This window comes from Podarcis raffonei, chromosome 6 (genome assembly GCF_027172205.1).
Source record: "Podarcis raffonei isolate rPodRaf1 chromosome 6, rPodRaf1.pri, whole genome shotgun sequence".
Taxonomy (NCBI): Eukaryota; Metazoa; Chordata; class Lepidosauria; order Squamata; family Lacertidae; genus Podarcis; species Podarcis raffonei.
The window spans coordinates 99,357,006-99,373,130 of record NC_070607.1 but is presented as its reverse complement, the minus strand read 5'-3'; the positions used below and the strand labels follow the sequence as shown (position 1 = coordinate 99,373,130).

Here is a 16,125-nt window from a genome sequence, read left to right as displayed (position 1 = left end):
TCTTGGATGCAGTTCATCTGGCCCTGGAGACTTGAATACATCTAGACTAGCCAAGTATTCTTGTACTATCTCCTTAGTTATTCTGGGCTGTGTTTCCTCTGCTGAATCATTTGCTCCAAATTCTTCAGGTCGGGCATTGTTTTCTTTATCGGAGAAGACTGAGGCAAAGAAGGCATTGAGGAGTTCAGCCCTTTCTGTGTCCCCTGTTTGCATTTCACCATCTTCTCCTCTGAGTGACCCCACTGTTTCTTTGTTCTTCCTTTTGCTACGAACATACCCATAAAAGCCTTTTTTGTTGCTTTTAACCTCTCTAGCAAGCCTGAGTTCATTCTGTGCTTTAGCTTTTCTGACTTTGTGTCTACACGTGCTGGCTATTTGTTTGAATTCCTCTTTGGTGGTTTCCCCCCTTTTCCATTTTTTGTACACATCCTTTTTTAATCTTAACTCAGTTAAAAGTTCTTTAGATAGCCACCCTGGCTTCTTTAGGCACCTTCCATGTTTCCGTCTCATTGGTATTGCCTGAAGTTGTGCTTTTACTATCTCCCTCTTAACAAACTCCCAGCCATCATGAACTCCCTTTCCTTTTAGTATTACTGTCCATGGGATCTCACCCAGCACTTCCCTAAGTTTTATGAAGTCAGCTTTCTTAAAGTCGAGAAATTGAGTCCTAGTATGCTTGGCTGCTCCTTTCCGCTGTATAGTAAACTTCAGAAGAGCATGATCACTCGCGCCTAATGATCCTTCCACTTCTACCCCACTAACCAGGTCATCAACATTGGTTAGGACCAGATCTAAAATGGCTGTTCCTCTTGTAGCTTCTCCCACTTTCTGGACAATGAAGTTGTCTGCAAGGCCAGTGAGGAATCTGTTTGACCTTATGCTCTTGGCTGAGTTTGACATCCAACAAATATCCGGGTAATTGAAGTCCCCCATTACTACTATCTCCCTTCCTTTTGCATGCTTGGCCATCTGTTCCAGGAAGGCATCATCTATGTCCTCCGTTTGGCTTGGGGATCTATAGTAAACTCCCACAATGAGGTCACTGTTATTCTTCTCTCCCTTAATTTTGACCCAAATGCTCTCACTTTGGCTTTGAGGTTCTAAATCTTGGATCTCTTCACAGGTATACACATCCCTGACATATAACGCCACTCCTCCTCCTTTCTTGTCTGGTCTGTTTCTCTGAAATAGATTGTATCCCTCCATTATTACATTCCAATCGTGGGACTTATCCCACCAGGTTTCAGTGATGCCTATTATGTCATATTTAGTTTGCTGTACCAAGAGCTCAAGCTCATCTTGTTTATTTCCCATACTTTGCGCATTAGTGTACAGACATTGAAGTCCATTAATCATTCCCCCGTGTCTCTTATTTAAGGATTTTTTCCTCCCACCACTAGGTCTGCGTGCTGTTTGCTCCATTCGGTCTATGACATTTGGATGATCATCTTCATCAATTGATAGACTCCTACCTTCAGGAGCACTGTCTCCCTCCCCCACATTAGTCAGTTTAAAGCCCTCCTGATGAGGTTTCTGAGATTTTTTGCAAAAACATTCCTACCAACCGTTGTGAGGTGCAGCCCATCGCTTGCCAGAAGTCCATCTTCAAGAAACTGCATTCCGTGATCTAAGAATCCAAACCGTTCCTGTTTACACCATTTGCGAAGCCAGTTGTTCACTTCCACTATTTTTCCCTCTCTCCCTGGGCCACGTCGTTCAACTGGGAGGACAGATGAGATGACAATTTGTGCATTTAATTGCTTCAATTTCCTGCCCAGAGCCTCGTAATCTCTTTTGATCTTCTGGAGGCTATTGCTTGCAGTGTCATTGGTTCCCACATGAACCAAGAGGAAGGGGTATTTGTCAGTGGGTTTTATGATTCCTTGCAGTCGTTCAGTTACATCTTGGATCTTAGCCCCGGGGAGACAGCACACTTCCCGAGACATCTTGTCAGGCCCACAGATCACTGCTTCTGTTCCCCTCAGTAGGGAATCCCCTATCACCACTACACGCCTCCTCTTAGGTCTGGTCGGGGTTCTTCCGTGAGCTGTCCGTTCCAAGGTCGCCTGCACATTCCCTGAAGACTGCCTTTGCTGCTCGTCTTCATATACCTGATCGACTGTAATGAGGGAGAGATCCTCAAATGGAGTCTGCTCTTCGTCTTCCATGCTAGGGGAAAGGACCTCAAAGCGATTGCGTATTTCTAAACAATCAGAGCGAACCCTGGGCCTCCTACTTCTTTGAGTCACGTTTCTCCATATATCTGGCTCCTGTGTTGGTGAACTAGCCTCCTTCTCAGGGGAGTCCCCTGTCTCCTCCTTGGTGGAGACGGTGTGCTCTGTTGCTTCCAAGAAGAGCTCCAGCTCTCTAATTCTTTGGAGCGTAGCTACACGTTCCTCCAGTTGCTGGACTTTGTCTTTTAAGAGGGCAATCAACATGCAATTGCTGCAGGTAAAGCTGCCTGCAACCTTTGGCAAGATGGCAAACATTGCGCAGGAACCACAGGCGACTGCAGCTGTTCCCTCACCCTCCATCTTGAGAAGGTGTCGTTGGGGGTGACTACAGCGGTCCTCCATCATAAAAAGCGTGAAGACAGGACAAATAAATCCCCCCAAATAAACCTATATCTCCCCCAACAAACGTTTGAGACTAGCTCCCCTAAATCTAAAAGATGGATCAAACTCAACAGAAGCCCTGCCCCCTCTGACCTTTGCACAGAGAAAGCAGCTAATCAGCCACAAGAAACTCACACAAGAAAACCCTTTTTGTTCCTTCTTCAGCCGCTGCCCTACAAGCTCTATTCATCTGAGGTAGCAAAATTTGATACAGAACAAACCATGAACTATAAAAATGGTTCTAACGTAACTGATGAACTCCTTCACATGTGGCTGCTCTGTGCTGTATATACCTTTACCTTTTTACCTATATAGAAAAAATGAAGTTTTTTGCATGGGCCATTTTAAAGTGCAATAAGAAATCACAGGTCAAAAGCGAAATGTTTATTTCATAAAATCTGCTTTTAGTCTACTGCTGCTTTTAACTTCTCTAAAACTTTTGAGAAATATTATTGTCAATTTTTCTTGGTGATAATTTTGTCAGCTGAAAATCTCAGGGCTGCTCACGGCATCAAAATACACTATGAGAACAATCAGGTGGTATATAAACTTTCCGAAGCAAGCTAGATAGCAGTGCCTGGCGCTCTGCTCCTCCAGCCTCCTCCTTCCCCCTGCAGGAGCACATGTTCAACCACGTGGGGAGCAAGCCCTACAAGTGCGAGGAGTGCGACTACACCAGTGTCTACAGGAAGGACGTCATCCGCCACTCGGCCGTCCACAACCGCGACAAGTAGGTGCCCTCAGGGGCCCCAGCAGACCCGGGCAGGCAGCAGAGGGTGGCAGCGGGGCCTCCCCTCCCATGTCCAGGTCACGGGGTGGGTGGCTGCTTGTCAGGGGTTCTTCGGCTGACATTCCTGCATTGCAGGGCGTTGGGCTAGATGTCTTCTGGGGGTCCCTTCCTACTCTACGATTCTGTGATTTCTCGGTGGCCTCACCTGCTTCTTCTTTCCTTCCTTTGTTTTTGTTTTTAGGAAGAAGCGAGCTGATCCGGTGAGTGTCCTCCTTCGCCCCCACCTGACTCCTGCGTGCGAATCTTTCTTGGCTCCCCAAAGGGGCGTTCCTTGCTGTGTGTGCCCTCATGAACAACCCTTCGAGGGAGGCTGCTTCGGCTTGGGAACCGAGAGGCTGTGACTTGGCAAAGGCACACACAGAGTCCAGAGCAGGACCAGGAAGGGAGCTTCAGAATCGAGGCCAGCTCTCTGGGCTGAGCATAGCCGGCTGCTCCTCATGGGGTGGGGGGTGGGGTCTCACCTGAGCCAGGCAGTTCTGACCATACCTCAATCTCTCTCTGGTCAGCCCCCCAAGCGCAGTTCCTTCCCCTGCCCTGTCTGCAGCCGCGTCTACCCCATGCAGAAGAGGCTCACGCAGCACATGAAGACGCACAGCACCGAGAAGCCCCACATGTGTGACAAGGTGGGTGTCAAAGCAGGGGGGCCCCTCTTTGGCTGAGGCCTTGTGCCTGGGCATGGGGGGGGCAGGTGGCGAGGTCTGCAGCTGCCGCCCTGCATCAGCGGCAGAGGAAGCCGCTCGGGCGCCTGGGGTGGCGTGCCCATAGGGGCAGGGAGCACCATGGGGCCTCCGAGGAGTCTGCCTGCCTGCTCCCACTCAGGCCGCCCTACAGCTGGGGGGGAGGAGGCAGCAGGGGGACCATTTGGGGCAGCGCGGAGCCTGCGGGCGCCCAAACCACCACGTCACTCCCAGGAGAGCCGCGTGGCTCAGGCACACTGCAGGCCCCGCAGTGAGTGCCACCTGGCATTTTGTCACCCCCCTCAGTGTTGACACCCAGGTCGGACTGCCCCCACCACACACCCCTTCCTCCGCCCCTGCCCTGCGTGACCTGAGCCCTTCCTCTCTCCTGCAGTGCGGGAAGTCCTTCAAGAAGCGCTACACCTTCAAAATGCACCTGCTGACCCACATCCAGCCTGTGGCCAACCGCCGGTGAGCACCCCTGCATTGCCCTTGCCGGGTGGGGGGAGGAATAGCGGGGAGAGACAGCTGTGCACATAGGCCGCCCCCTCCCCCATTGGCCCACGGTGACGGCCGTCTCCTCCTCCCTTTTTTGGGGGGGAATTTGTATTTTATTTATTTGTTAACATTCTTATATTACATCGGTAAACGCTGTCATATTACATTACAGGACTTACTATAATATAATTTCCAACACATATACAAAAAATATATACAAATTTTATATACCTAGAAAGAAAATGAAACAAAAAGAAAGAAAGAACAAAGAGAAAAAACAAAAACAAATTCCCCCCCAAAAAAATCATATACATACCAACACACTAGACTTCCTGTCTTTCCCTTTGTATATTCCTCTTTTACAAATGAATGAACTCTTATTATTGCATATTTATTTACATATTATCTAATACATTCCTGTATGAATATGTGCTCTTAGCCTTATTTCTCAACTCAGTCTCACTCCAACGTCAATCAAATGCTAGCATAGATAGTGAACCTTTACTGTATTTTTGAACGTATGTTTTATATCTATCCCACTTTTCCATAAATTTTTGTTTTGAATTGCCTCTCAGGGTATTTGTTAACTGCGCCATTTCAGCAAATTCTTGTAGCTTGTAATGCCAGTCCGTTATTGTCGGGGCTTCTTGTTCCTTCCACCCCTTTGCCACCAAAGTCCGAGCTGTGGCCATTGCATATAAGAATACCTCCCTAAAGGCCTTAACAATGCTCTTATGTACTCTTATGTACTCTTATATTCCTGCTAACAATGCTCTTATGTACTCCCTCCTCCTCCTCCTCCTCCCGGACAGGTTCAAGTGCGAGTTCTGCGACCACGTCTGCGAGGACAAGAAGCTGCTCCTCAAGCACCAGCTGCTGCACATTCACGACAAGCCCTACCGCTGCAGCCTCTGCCCTTACGCCACCGTCCGGGAGGACTTCCTCCTCTCCCACATGGCCGTCAAGCACACAGGTGAGCAGCGCCGTCTCATGCCATCAATTACTCAGGTTCACAAGATAGAAGCGCAAGGAAATGGTTAGACCAGAAGCAACAAGACATTTAAAAGGCTACGGAATACGAATCAGCCCAAGGCCTGGCTGAGCAGGAACATTTTCACCTGGCGCCTACAGGTGTGTAATGAAGGCACCAGGCGAACCTTCCTGGAGAGAGCATCCCACAGACGGGGAGCCACCACAGAAAAGGCCTCCCCCTGGACTTCACTTGGAGAAGGCACACAAAGAAGGGCAGAGGCAGATTTGGGGGAGCAGGACCAGTCCCCCCCCTTGGCTGGCAGAGAGGACATTGCAGGAAGAGGGCTGGTGCTCACTCTCACCTCTTCCTGGGAGGTTTCCAAGCAGAGGTTGGACGGCCGTCCTCCAGAGATCCTTTGGCTGAGATTCCTGCATTGCAGGGGGTGGGAACCGGGGGCCCTCTGCAATTCTGTGTTTAGGACTGTTCAACGGGTGTGAACAGTCCCGCTGGGCTTTTTTAGAATCTTGCCTCCCGCAAAAAGGAAAGGGGGGGCAGACTCTCTCCCCTCCCCTGCTTGCCAAGCTGCCCCCCCCCTTCCCACCAGCCGGACAGGCTCCATCCTCACCCTGCTGCTGCTGCTGTCTCCCCTGCAGGCGGGAAGCCCTTTGCCTGCGAGTTCTGCCACTTCACCACCAAGCACAAGAAGAACCTGCGCCTCCACATCCAGTGCCGCCACGCGGAGAACTTCGAGGAGTGGGTGCAGCGGCACCCGGAGGAGCCCCCCTGCCGCCGCCGCCCCTTCTTCACCCTCCAGCAGATTGAGGAGCTGAAGCAGCAGCACAGCCAGGGCCAGGCGGCCGCGGAGGCAGCGCCCGCCAGCTCCCCCGTGAGTGCACGGGCATCGCCCCCCCCCTCATTTCTGCTGCCCCGTCCTTCCCACCAGCTCTGAGCTGCCCTCACCGCTTTCTCCCTCCAGCAGGTCACCTACCAACCTGCCCAAACCCCGCCTGCTCCAGAGCCCCCCATCCTGACGCAGGAGCCGCTGGAGGCAGCCACCATCATCTACGAGCCAGGTAGGGACGGGCCCATCGAGTGCAGCGTCCTCTTCTCACAGGGGCCAGCCAGGTGCCCCACTGAGAAACCCACAAGCAGCAGCCCTCTCCCCTCCTGGGATTCAGAAGCCTTTCTGCCTCTGCCTGGGATGGCAGATCATTGCCATGGTGGCTAGTAGTCAACAGCGGCCCTCTCCTCCTCCATGAATTTGCCCAGTTTTAAAGCCATCTCAGTTGGTGGCCGTCACTGCCTCCTGTGGGAGGGAGTTCCACAGTCTAACACGGCACTGCATGAGGAAGGACTTTCCTTTTTCTTCCCACATTCGGCTTCACTGGATGTCCACAAGTTCCAGTGTCACCAGAGAAGGAGAGAAACCTTCCTCTATCCTCTCTTTCCAAGCCATGCAAGAATTTTATAAACTTCTGCCATGTTGCCTCTTACTTGCCATTCCCCAAAGCTAAAAGGTCCCAAATGCTGCAACGTTTCTTCATAGGAGAGTCAGATTTTATTGGTCAATCAAATACCAGTTACAGTGGTACCTCTGGATGCAAACAGGATCTGTTCCATAGACCCGTTCGCAGCATGAAAGGAACGTAAGACATGACTGCGTCTGCGCCTGTGTGGGTCGCGTTTCGCCACTTACGCGCATGTGCTTGACTCGGAAGTAACACTCAAGCTGAAGTTTATTCATCCCGAGGTATGACCGTATAACCAAAAACAAACATACAAAACACAGTTCTCAAAAACATGCAGCACATCGGGATCTCACGCCACCCCCTTGATAATGCAGGTGGCCCTTTTCTGAAGGCGTGTCCTGGAGCAGCAGGAGGGGGGGGGCGCAGAAGGGACCCTGCAGAGCTTTGAGCAGGAGGTCTCCGATCTGAGTGTCGCCATTCTGCCAGCATCGGAGGACCCAGCACCAAAAGAGCTTTTAAGGTCACTGCCTTCCTTGGGTGGAACTTGCGGGGTTTCAGCCAGCCTGCCTAGAACCCCATACAGTGGTACCTCGGTTCAAGAACAGTCCGGTTTAAGAACAATTTGGTTTACAAACTCCGCAAAACTGAAAGTAGTGTCCCAGTTTGCAAACTTTACCTCGGTCTAAGAACGGAAGCCGAATGGTGGAAGGGCACCGGCGGCAGGAGCCTCATTAGGGAAAGCGCACTTCGGTTTAAGAATGGTTTTGGTTTAAGAACGGACTTCCAGAATGGATTAAGTTCGTAAACCGAGGTTCCACTGTACAGTCATACCTCGGGATAAATACGCTTCAGGATAAGTATTTTCGGGTTGCGCTCTGCGGCGACCCGGAAGTAATGGAGCGCATTACTTATGGGTTTCGCCGCTTGAGCATGCGCAGACAGTCAAAATGACGTCACACACATGCGCGGAAGCGGCGACACGCGCAGTCGCAGCTTACGTTCTGTTCAGGATGTGAACGGGGCTCTGGAACAGATGCGGATCGCATCCAGAGGTACCACTGTATTGTTGAAATTGCGCAAGTTGCAATCGTACTGTACTCTCAAGCTCTCCCTCCCTCCCTCCCTCCCTTGTGGCTGGCTAAGGGCATAGAAATGTCGGGAGCAGGAGCCCAGCTGACCTGCCTCTTGCTCCCCCCGCAGACGTAGAAGGCTCTGCTGAGCTGGCCACACAGACGGCGCTGGACCTCTTGCTGAACATGAGCAGCCAGCGGGAACTGCCCGCCAGCAGCACCCTGGAGGTGAGGCCGGGGAGACCCTCGCAAGCCCCAGCTCCTTGGTGGGCCCTTCCAGCTGTGCCATGCCATGACCCACGTCTGCTTTCTGCACCCCCTGCAGGTGGCCGTGGTGAAGGCCGACGGCTTCTCCAAGGCCTCCGAGCCCCAAGGGCAGCCGGAGGAAGAGGAGGAGGAGGAGGAGGCCCAGACCAAGGTGCTGACGCTGCACGTCACAGAGGAGGCAGCCCTGGAGGGCACCGAGATCCAGCAGGTCACCATCCCCTTCAGCAGCACCACGGAGTACAGCATCATTGCGCCAAGCGAGGAGGAGGCCACCAGCACGCTCTACGGGTGAGAGCAGAGAAGCCGGCCGCCTCCAGGCAGAAGGGCTCTGGCCGCCGGGAGTTGATAGCGAGAGGCAGCGTGGTGCAGTGTTTAGAGCGCCAGACTAGGACCTGGGAGACCAGGGTTTGAATCCCCACTCAGACACGAAGCTCACGTGCCATCTGGCAACCCAGCCAGATGGACAGGGAATAATTAATAATAATAATAATAATGTTTTGTTTATTACTTGGACCAGTCTCAGCCTCACCTACCTCACAGGGTGGTTGTGGAGATTAAATGAGGGAGCTTTGAGCTTCTTGCAGGGAAGGTGAGAGATAAATATATTGGGGAGGTAGAAGGTGGGGCTTGCACAGCCTTCTCAGACCAAGGCTCGCTCTGCATTCCTACTGCCCCTGTGGCTTCAGGTTTTCTCTGGATCCACGTGAATAATAATAATAATAATAATTTATTATTTATAGCCTGCCCATCCAGCTGGGTTTCCCCAGCCACTCTGGGCAGCTCCCAAAAGATTAACAACAGAATAAAACATCACACACACTAAAAACTTCCCTTCAGATGTCTTTTAAAAATAGGATAGCTGTTTATTTCCTTGACATCTGATGGGAGGGTGTTCCACAGGGCGGGTGCCACTACCGAGAAGGCCCTCTGCCTGGTTCCCCATAGCTTTGCTTCTCGCGGTGAGGGAACCGCCAGAAGGCCCTCAGCACTGGACCTCAGTGTCCGGGCAGAACAATGGGGGTGGAGGCGCTCTTTCAGGTATACAGGACCGAGGCTGTTTAGGGCTTTAAATGTCAGCACCAACACTTTGAATTGTGCTCGGAAATGTACTGGGAGCCAATGCAGATCTCTCGGGAGCGTCCTGGCGGCCACTCCCAGTCACCAGTCTAGCTGCTGCAGTCTGGATTAATTGCAGTTTCTGAGTCGCCTTCAAAGGTAGCCCCACATAGAGCGCATTGCAGTAGTCCAAGCAGGAGATAACCAGAGCATGCACCACTCTGGTGAGACAGTCCGCAGGCAGGGAGGGTCTCATCCTGCGTCCCAGGTGGAGCTGGTAAGCTGCCCTGGACACAGAATGGACCTGCGCCTCCATGGAGAGCTGTGAGTCCAGAATGCCTCCCAGGCTGCACACCTGGTCCTTCAAGGGCACAGTTGCCCCATTCAGGACCAGGGAGTCCTCCACACCTGCCCGCCCCATCCCCCCAAAACAGTACTTCTGTCTTGTCAGGATTCAACCTCAATCTGTTGGCCGCCACCCATCCTCCAAAGGATGAAATTTGGGGTAACTGAAAGACCCCCCCTCACCCCCTGGACTCACTCTTCTGCCTCTCTAAGGGCCTGCAGGGTCAGGAAAGTGGCCCCCCTGGGCCAGCATCCTGTTCTGGCAGAGGCCAACCAGGCACCCCCAGTGGGAAACCCACAATCAGGATCCGAGCTCAAGTAGCAGCCCTCTCCTCTCCTGGGCCTCCAGCAACTGGCCTCTGCTCCTCCCTGAGTTTGTCCGATGTCTCTTGGCAGGGAGGGGGAGAGTGCCAGCGAAGTCGTCCAGGCGGTGGTCAGAAGCTGCACCCTGAAGCATGCCACAACTCCCAGCAGCACGCCAGAGAGCCAGCAGCACACCGTGGAGGTGAGGAGGAAGAAGGGATCTGTCTGTCGCCCAGGGAGGAGGAGGCCAGCCCAGCCCCGGGTCCAGGAAGTGCCGCTCTAACCAGCTTCCCTCCTGTCCCTGCAGATGAGTGGGGAGCGGCCAGAGGCCCAGTGCAGCGTCCCGTGGCCTCTGGTCCAGTGCCTAGCCTGGCCGGCCCACAAGGCCGTTTCGCTGGCCCCCGCCGACCAGGAACCGGCCCCAGGCAAGGGCAGGCCTCCCGCCAGGCAGGGGGCGTCCAAGCAGGCCTCCGGCAACGACACTTCCCCCAAGAAGCTGCCGGCAGCCCTGGCGGGCAAGGTGCCCTCAGCCAAGAAGTTCTCCTGCAAGATCTGCATGGCGACGTTTGCGGGCCGAGCAGAGATGGAGAGCCACAAGCGTGCCCACATTGGACCCAGCGCCTTCAAGTGCCCCGACTGCCCCTTCACGGCAGCTCTGTGGCCCGACGTCCGGGTAGGTGGAGGGGGGGTCCCTTGCAAATGGAGGTGGAGGGGGCAGGCGGCTGGGAAGTGTCCACAGCGCTGGGGCCAGAGGAGAGAGGCCTGGCACAACTGCCGCTCTCCCTGGGTGGCAACGGGGAGGCAGAAGGGCAGGTTGCAGTTGGAGAGGCCCCTGGGCTCCCAAGCTGGGGGGGGGGGGGGTTGGGGTGTCCCTGAGTCACCCCTCAGTGCCACCCCCGCAAGAGAAGGTCTGAAGGTCCCCATTCAGGGCCACTTTGCTCTGTGTGGGGTGTATTAGAAGATTTGGGGAGGGCTCTGATGGACTATGCGGAATTAGAGAAATTGACATACAAACTACGTGACAAGGACAACTGTGAATTTTAAGAAGAATGGGAACCTTTTACAAAGTACTTAAAGAAACAACAAAATGAACTGGACTCCTTGGCAGGGTTTGAATAAACCTTCACAAACTTTTTTTTGGTAACATAGAGATAGATAAATTAAGGATCTTTACAATTTTATAATATGCAGAGAATAACGTGCTGAAAAATCAGAGAGAGGAGTTGAGGGAAGTCTGGGGGTGGGGGGAGGGTGGGATTTTCTTTGGTGGGGTGGGGGGGAAATGAGGATGATGTGTTTTTGGTAAATTGTTACGTTGAAATTCCTAATAAAAATATTTTTTTAAAAAGATTTGGGGAGGGCTCTTTCCTGGGGGGGAGAGGCTGGGCAAGTGGCTCATCTGAATTGTGGGAGTTGATTTAGGGAGCTGCCCCAGGGGAGGGCGAGGAGGAGGGGCCCCCATGCCCTGACCTGGTTTCTCTCTCCCCCCCACAGACCCACATGGAGCAGCATGCCAGCCTCCGGCCCCACAAGTGCCAGCACTGCAGCTTTGCCTCTAAGAACAAGAAGGACCTCCGGCGCCACACCCTGACGCACACCAACGAGAAGCCCTTCGCTTGCCACGTCTGCGGGCAGAGGTGGGCGAGGGCCGCTGCTGCCAACATGGAGGGGGGGCATTTCCCTTCACACAGCAGAGCCACCCTGGGGGAGCAGGGAGTCCAGCTCCCCACCTCAGTCTCTCCACTGTTCTCTCCTCCGCAGGTTCAACCGCAACGGGCACCTGAAATTCCACATGCAGAGGCTGCACAGCGCAGAAGGGGGGAAGCAGGCGCCTGAGCTGGCCCCCAGCGCCTCCCAGACCATCCTCCTCAACAGCGACGACGAGGCCCTGGCCCCGCTGCAGAGTGAGCAGAGCAGAGGCTCCGGCCCCCTTCCTCCCCCCGCTGCCCATCGGCCACAGGGCGGGCAAGGGGCACGTCTCTGCTCCTCTCGAGAGTCCCAAATGGGGGGGGGAGGCAGAAGTGCAAGATGGCGCTGTGCACGGCCAAGACCACTGGTTCCCCAATTAGGGTTACCTAGAGGGGTGCTAAGAGGCAAGGGGGCAGCGGGGGGGGCACTGGAGGGCATAGCTGTCAACCTTCCCTTTTTTTGCGGGAAATTCCCTAATTCCAGCGCCGTTTCTCGCTGCTTCCCGCTTCTATCCCGGATTGTCACAAGATGGCCCATAATTGCCAACAGCTATTGATTTTCTAATAAATTAGTTACCGCACACCTGTGATAGGTGAGTGATTGCACCTGTTTGGCAAGCAGCTGCATAGGTGTTTCCTTTACCGTTACTTTGCTGTTAGTCGGAATGCATACAAATATTTACCATGAAAGAGTTGGGGGTTTTTTGCATTCCTTCGCACTCTTCTGAATATTGCTTTCCAGGGGGCACCGGGAGTGAGTTTGTGGAATCAAGGGGACAGTGACCCCCAAAACGTTTGGGGAACTTGCAGCCTCTTGCACGTGTGAAGACGGCAGTGGTATGCCTGCCAACCGCACTCACCAGAGCGCTCTCTCTCTCTCTCTCTCTCTCTCTCTCTCCCTCCCACCCCAACAGCGACCCTGCAGTCCGGCCAGGCTGTCCTGGCTCCAGAGAGGCTCCAGCAGGCCCTGGGGCAGGAGCGCATCCTCATGACGCAGGAGCAGAGCGTCCCCGGCCAGGTGAGGAGGGCAAGCAGGCCAGAGTCCCGGGTCCCCTCCCTCCAGGCTTCTGCGGCCTGCATCTCCGTCACGTGTGAATCTGGGGTGGGGCGGCAGTGGTGGGTCTGGGGGCCCAGAACTGAACCCCCTTGCGTCTCTTCTCAGGAGGATGCTGCCTACATCCAGGAGATCGTGACGACGGCAGACGGGCAGATGGTGCAGCACCTGGTGACGGCAGAGAACCAGGTAGGGGAGTGGCAAGGGGGGGCTGGGGGGGCCCGGAGCTGGCCTGGCAGGAACTGCCTCAGGGCATTCTTCTTCACGCAGCGCACAGTTAATTGTACGTTTCCAAGCACAATTCAAAGTGTTGGTGCTGACCTTTAAAGCCCTATATGACCTCGGTCCAGTAGACCTGAAGGAGCATCTCCACCCCCATCATTCTGCCCGGACACTGAGGTCCAGCACCGAAGGCCTTCTGGCGGTTCCCTCGCTGCGAGAAGCCAAGTTACAGGGAACCAGGCAGAGGGCCTTCTTGGTAGTGGCACCCGCCCTGTGGAACGCCCTCCTGCCAGATGTCAAAAAGAAAAACAACTACCAAACTTTTAGAAGACATCTATTTTAATATATGTGCTGCCGAAGCAAGCACACTTTTAGAAGACATCTAAAGACAGCCCTGTTTAGGGAAGCTTTTAATGTTTAATAGGTTATTGTATTTTAGTGTTCTGTTGGAAGCCGCCCAGAGTGGCAGGGAAGCCCAGCCAGATGGGCGGGGTATAAATAATAAATTATTATTATTATTATTATTATTATTATTATTATTATTATTATTATTCGCTCCTGCAGCACACAGTGACGGCCACCAGCCTTTGAAAGAGGCTTTTTCATGAAGGAGAGGGCTCTCGATGACCCTGCTCTGCCTCCACGGCCAGATACAGCAATGCCTGTTTCTGGGCACCCCAGGAGGAGAGAGGGATCTTGGGCTCACATCCTGCTTGCAGTCGAAACAAAATAAAAAAATTCCTTCCAGTAGCACCTTAGAAACCAACTAAGTTTGTCATTGTACGAGCTTTTGTGTGCATGCACACTTCTTCAGATACGGTATCGGAAGAAGTGTGGTATCTGAAGAAGTGGGCATGCACATGAAAGCTCATACCAATAGCAAACTTAGTTGGTCTCAAAGGTGCTACTGGAAGGAATTTCTTTATTTTGTTTCGACTACGGCAGACCAACACGGCTACCTACTGGTATCCTGTTTGCAGATTTCCCTTTGGAGTGTCCTCTTGGCATCGGCTGTGAGGAGGGGGTGCTGGGTCAGGTGGGCCCCCCTTGGCCTGATCCAGCACACTCTCCAGACTCCTCTTTCTGTGCCTTCCTGTTGGGTTCCGAAGGCAAAGGAAGGATTGGACCCTGATTAATAAAATACACTGGAGGCTTGGCCAGCAAGACTCTACGAGGAAGTGCCAAGTGCCCAGGTCCCTTTTATTAACGAAAGAACTCTTACACAGTGTTTGTAAGAACCAATCAGATTTCCTCTGAGCATTTTAAAAAAACCCCACTTGGGACAAAGTTAGATCAGAGAAATCCTTTTAACTACAAAAAACTAATTTGAGCATGCATACATAAAACGGGAATCAAGGAGGAATGCATTTAGCAAACCCCGGGAGTCATAAACAGGCAGTAAACAGGGAAGGAAGGACAGGCAAGGAAAGGAGAGTTCCTTGTGAAATCTCTTCCTGGCCCTTAAAATCTACCTGAAGATTAACAAAATGTACATCAAAGTTACCTCCTATATTTACGGCCCAGGATGCCTGGTGAAGCAACTGGTCTGTGTTTCAGAATGCTTATACATGCCTGTCAGGCGTAGAGAAATGGGCAGAGATGCAGAGGCTTGTGGGATTTGATCAGAAATTATTGTCAGTGACTCAAGTCCAGTCAAGCAATGCTTTCATTGCGGACACAATGGCTTGCTGCAGTTTTCATAATTCCTCCTAGCAATCCCACCTGACCGCCACACCTTCCCTTCCAGGTCCAGTACATCATCACCCAGGATGGCGTTCAGCACCTCCTGCCTCAGGAGTACGTGGTTCTGCCTGGGACGCATCACATCCAGGTGAGGCCCAGGGCTGGAGCGGAAGACAAGGGAGCGCTTGCCTTCCTTCCTTCCTTCCTCTCCCTGCCCCCTGCTCACCAGATCAACCCACCTTTCTCTATCCCACCCACCCCCCCCCGTCTCGCTTTTCCAGGTGCAGGACGGCCAGATCACCCACATCCAGTACGAACAAAGCGGTCAGTTCATGCAGGAGCCCCAGGTAGGAGAGAGGGGGCGTTTGGCAGGCCCTCTTCCCACTCCATGTGTTTTTAGCAGGAGGGATTGGAAGCTTATGGGGCTCGGGGTTTTTTGGGGGGAGGGGCAATGCCTCCCAGGGCTGCTGCCCACCCTGCCCGCTTCTGCCTCCGCAGATCCAGTATGTCCCTGTGTCGCCAGGACAGCAGCTCCTCACGCAAGCTCAGCTGGAGGCCGCAGCCCATTCTGCAGTGACAGGTGGGTACAGGGAGGGGGGAAGGGGGGGCTGCACATCCTCCGCCCACGTCTCCCAAACGTGGGTCCCCTGCTGCTGTTAGACTACAACTCCCATCATCCCAAGCTAGCAGGACCGGGGGTCAGGGACGATGGGAGTTGTGGTCCACATTATCCGGAAGGGGCCAGCTTCGTCCAATCAACTCATGGAGCAAGAATGCAAATGGAGCCTGCTTAGTTTGCACAAGTTGCAGAATTTGGGCTGGGAGGGGGCACATTCTGCCTCTTGCTCAGCTGCCCCTGGTTTAACTGACCCCCCAACGCAGCTTCTTCTTACCTGTTTCCCACCCATCTCTCTCTCTCTCTCTAGCGGTGGCTGATGCCGCCATGGCCCAAGCACAGGGCCCGTTCAGCACAGACTGCGCAGCGGACCAGATCCATGAGCTCCAGCCGGGGGTCCACTATGACATCATCACGCTGGGAGACTAGCAAGGGGGACCTCGTCCTCGCCCCCCGCCCCAAGCATGGACCTCTGCTTCCTCTTGGCTCTATGGGGGATGAGAGGGGGCCTGGCTGCGTTGGCAAACAGGATCAGCACCCTGTCTGGATTGTGCCTTCGCGCCATGACCAGGAACGCTCAGTGTGCCCTTGCCTCTCGGAAGGAGCTGCTCCCTGGGGCCTGGCAGGCCCAGCTGCCCCCACCTGCCTGCCGGCTGCCAGTGGCTGAACTTGAAGCTGTGGGTGCTTGAGCCCCAACTGTAGGCCTGGGGGGCTGGGGGCGCCTTCTCCCATGGTGTGGGGTGTTGCTTTGCTGGCCTTGACGGCCTCCCAATAAAGGCACAGGACTGCCTGGAAGCGA

General features: G+C 53.7%; 1 protein-coding gene across 3 annotated transcripts in view; it reads left to right on the top strand.

Annotated features, from left to right (window-relative positions):
• Positions 1 to 16,125, top strand: part of ZNF335 (zinc finger protein 335) — a 26,797-nt gene extending 10,672 nt beyond the window's left edge. For 2 of the 3 annotated variants that reach the window (XM_053394803.1, XM_053394801.1), the window contains exons 11-29: positions 3,233 to 3,345; positions 3,587 to 3,605; positions 3,912 to 4,028; positions 4,477 to 4,553; positions 5,393 to 5,553; positions 6,207 to 6,439; positions 6,530 to 6,626; positions 8,223 to 8,320; positions 8,418 to 8,647; positions 10,157 to 10,265; positions 10,371 to 10,736; positions 11,558 to 11,700; positions 11,825 to 11,967; positions 12,666 to 12,769; positions 12,914 to 12,994; positions 14,775 to 14,858; positions 14,992 to 15,057; positions 15,209 to 15,290; positions 15,637 to 16,125. In XM_053394803.1, coding sequence (XP_053250778.1) covers positions 3,233 to 3,345; positions 3,587 to 3,605; positions 3,912 to 4,028; positions 4,477 to 4,553; positions 5,393 to 5,553; positions 6,207 to 6,439; positions 6,530 to 6,626; positions 8,223 to 8,320; positions 8,418 to 8,647; positions 10,157 to 10,265; positions 10,371 to 10,736; positions 11,558 to 11,700; positions 11,825 to 11,967; positions 12,666 to 12,769; positions 12,914 to 12,994; positions 14,775 to 14,858; positions 14,992 to 15,057; positions 15,209 to 15,290; positions 15,637 to 15,755 — 2,442 coding nt within the window. In that variant the 3' untranslated portion in view covers positions 15,756 to 16,125. The remainder of the gene's footprint in view (positions 1 to 3,232; positions 3,346 to 3,586; positions 3,606 to 3,911; positions 4,029 to 4,476; positions 4,554 to 5,392; positions 5,554 to 6,206; positions 6,440 to 6,529; positions 6,627 to 8,222; positions 8,321 to 8,417; positions 8,648 to 10,156; positions 10,266 to 10,370; positions 10,737 to 11,557; positions 11,701 to 11,824; positions 11,968 to 12,665; positions 12,770 to 12,913; positions 12,995 to 14,774; positions 14,859 to 14,991; positions 15,058 to 15,208; positions 15,291 to 15,636) is intronic. The other variant, XM_053394802.1, reaches the window with a different exon arrangement.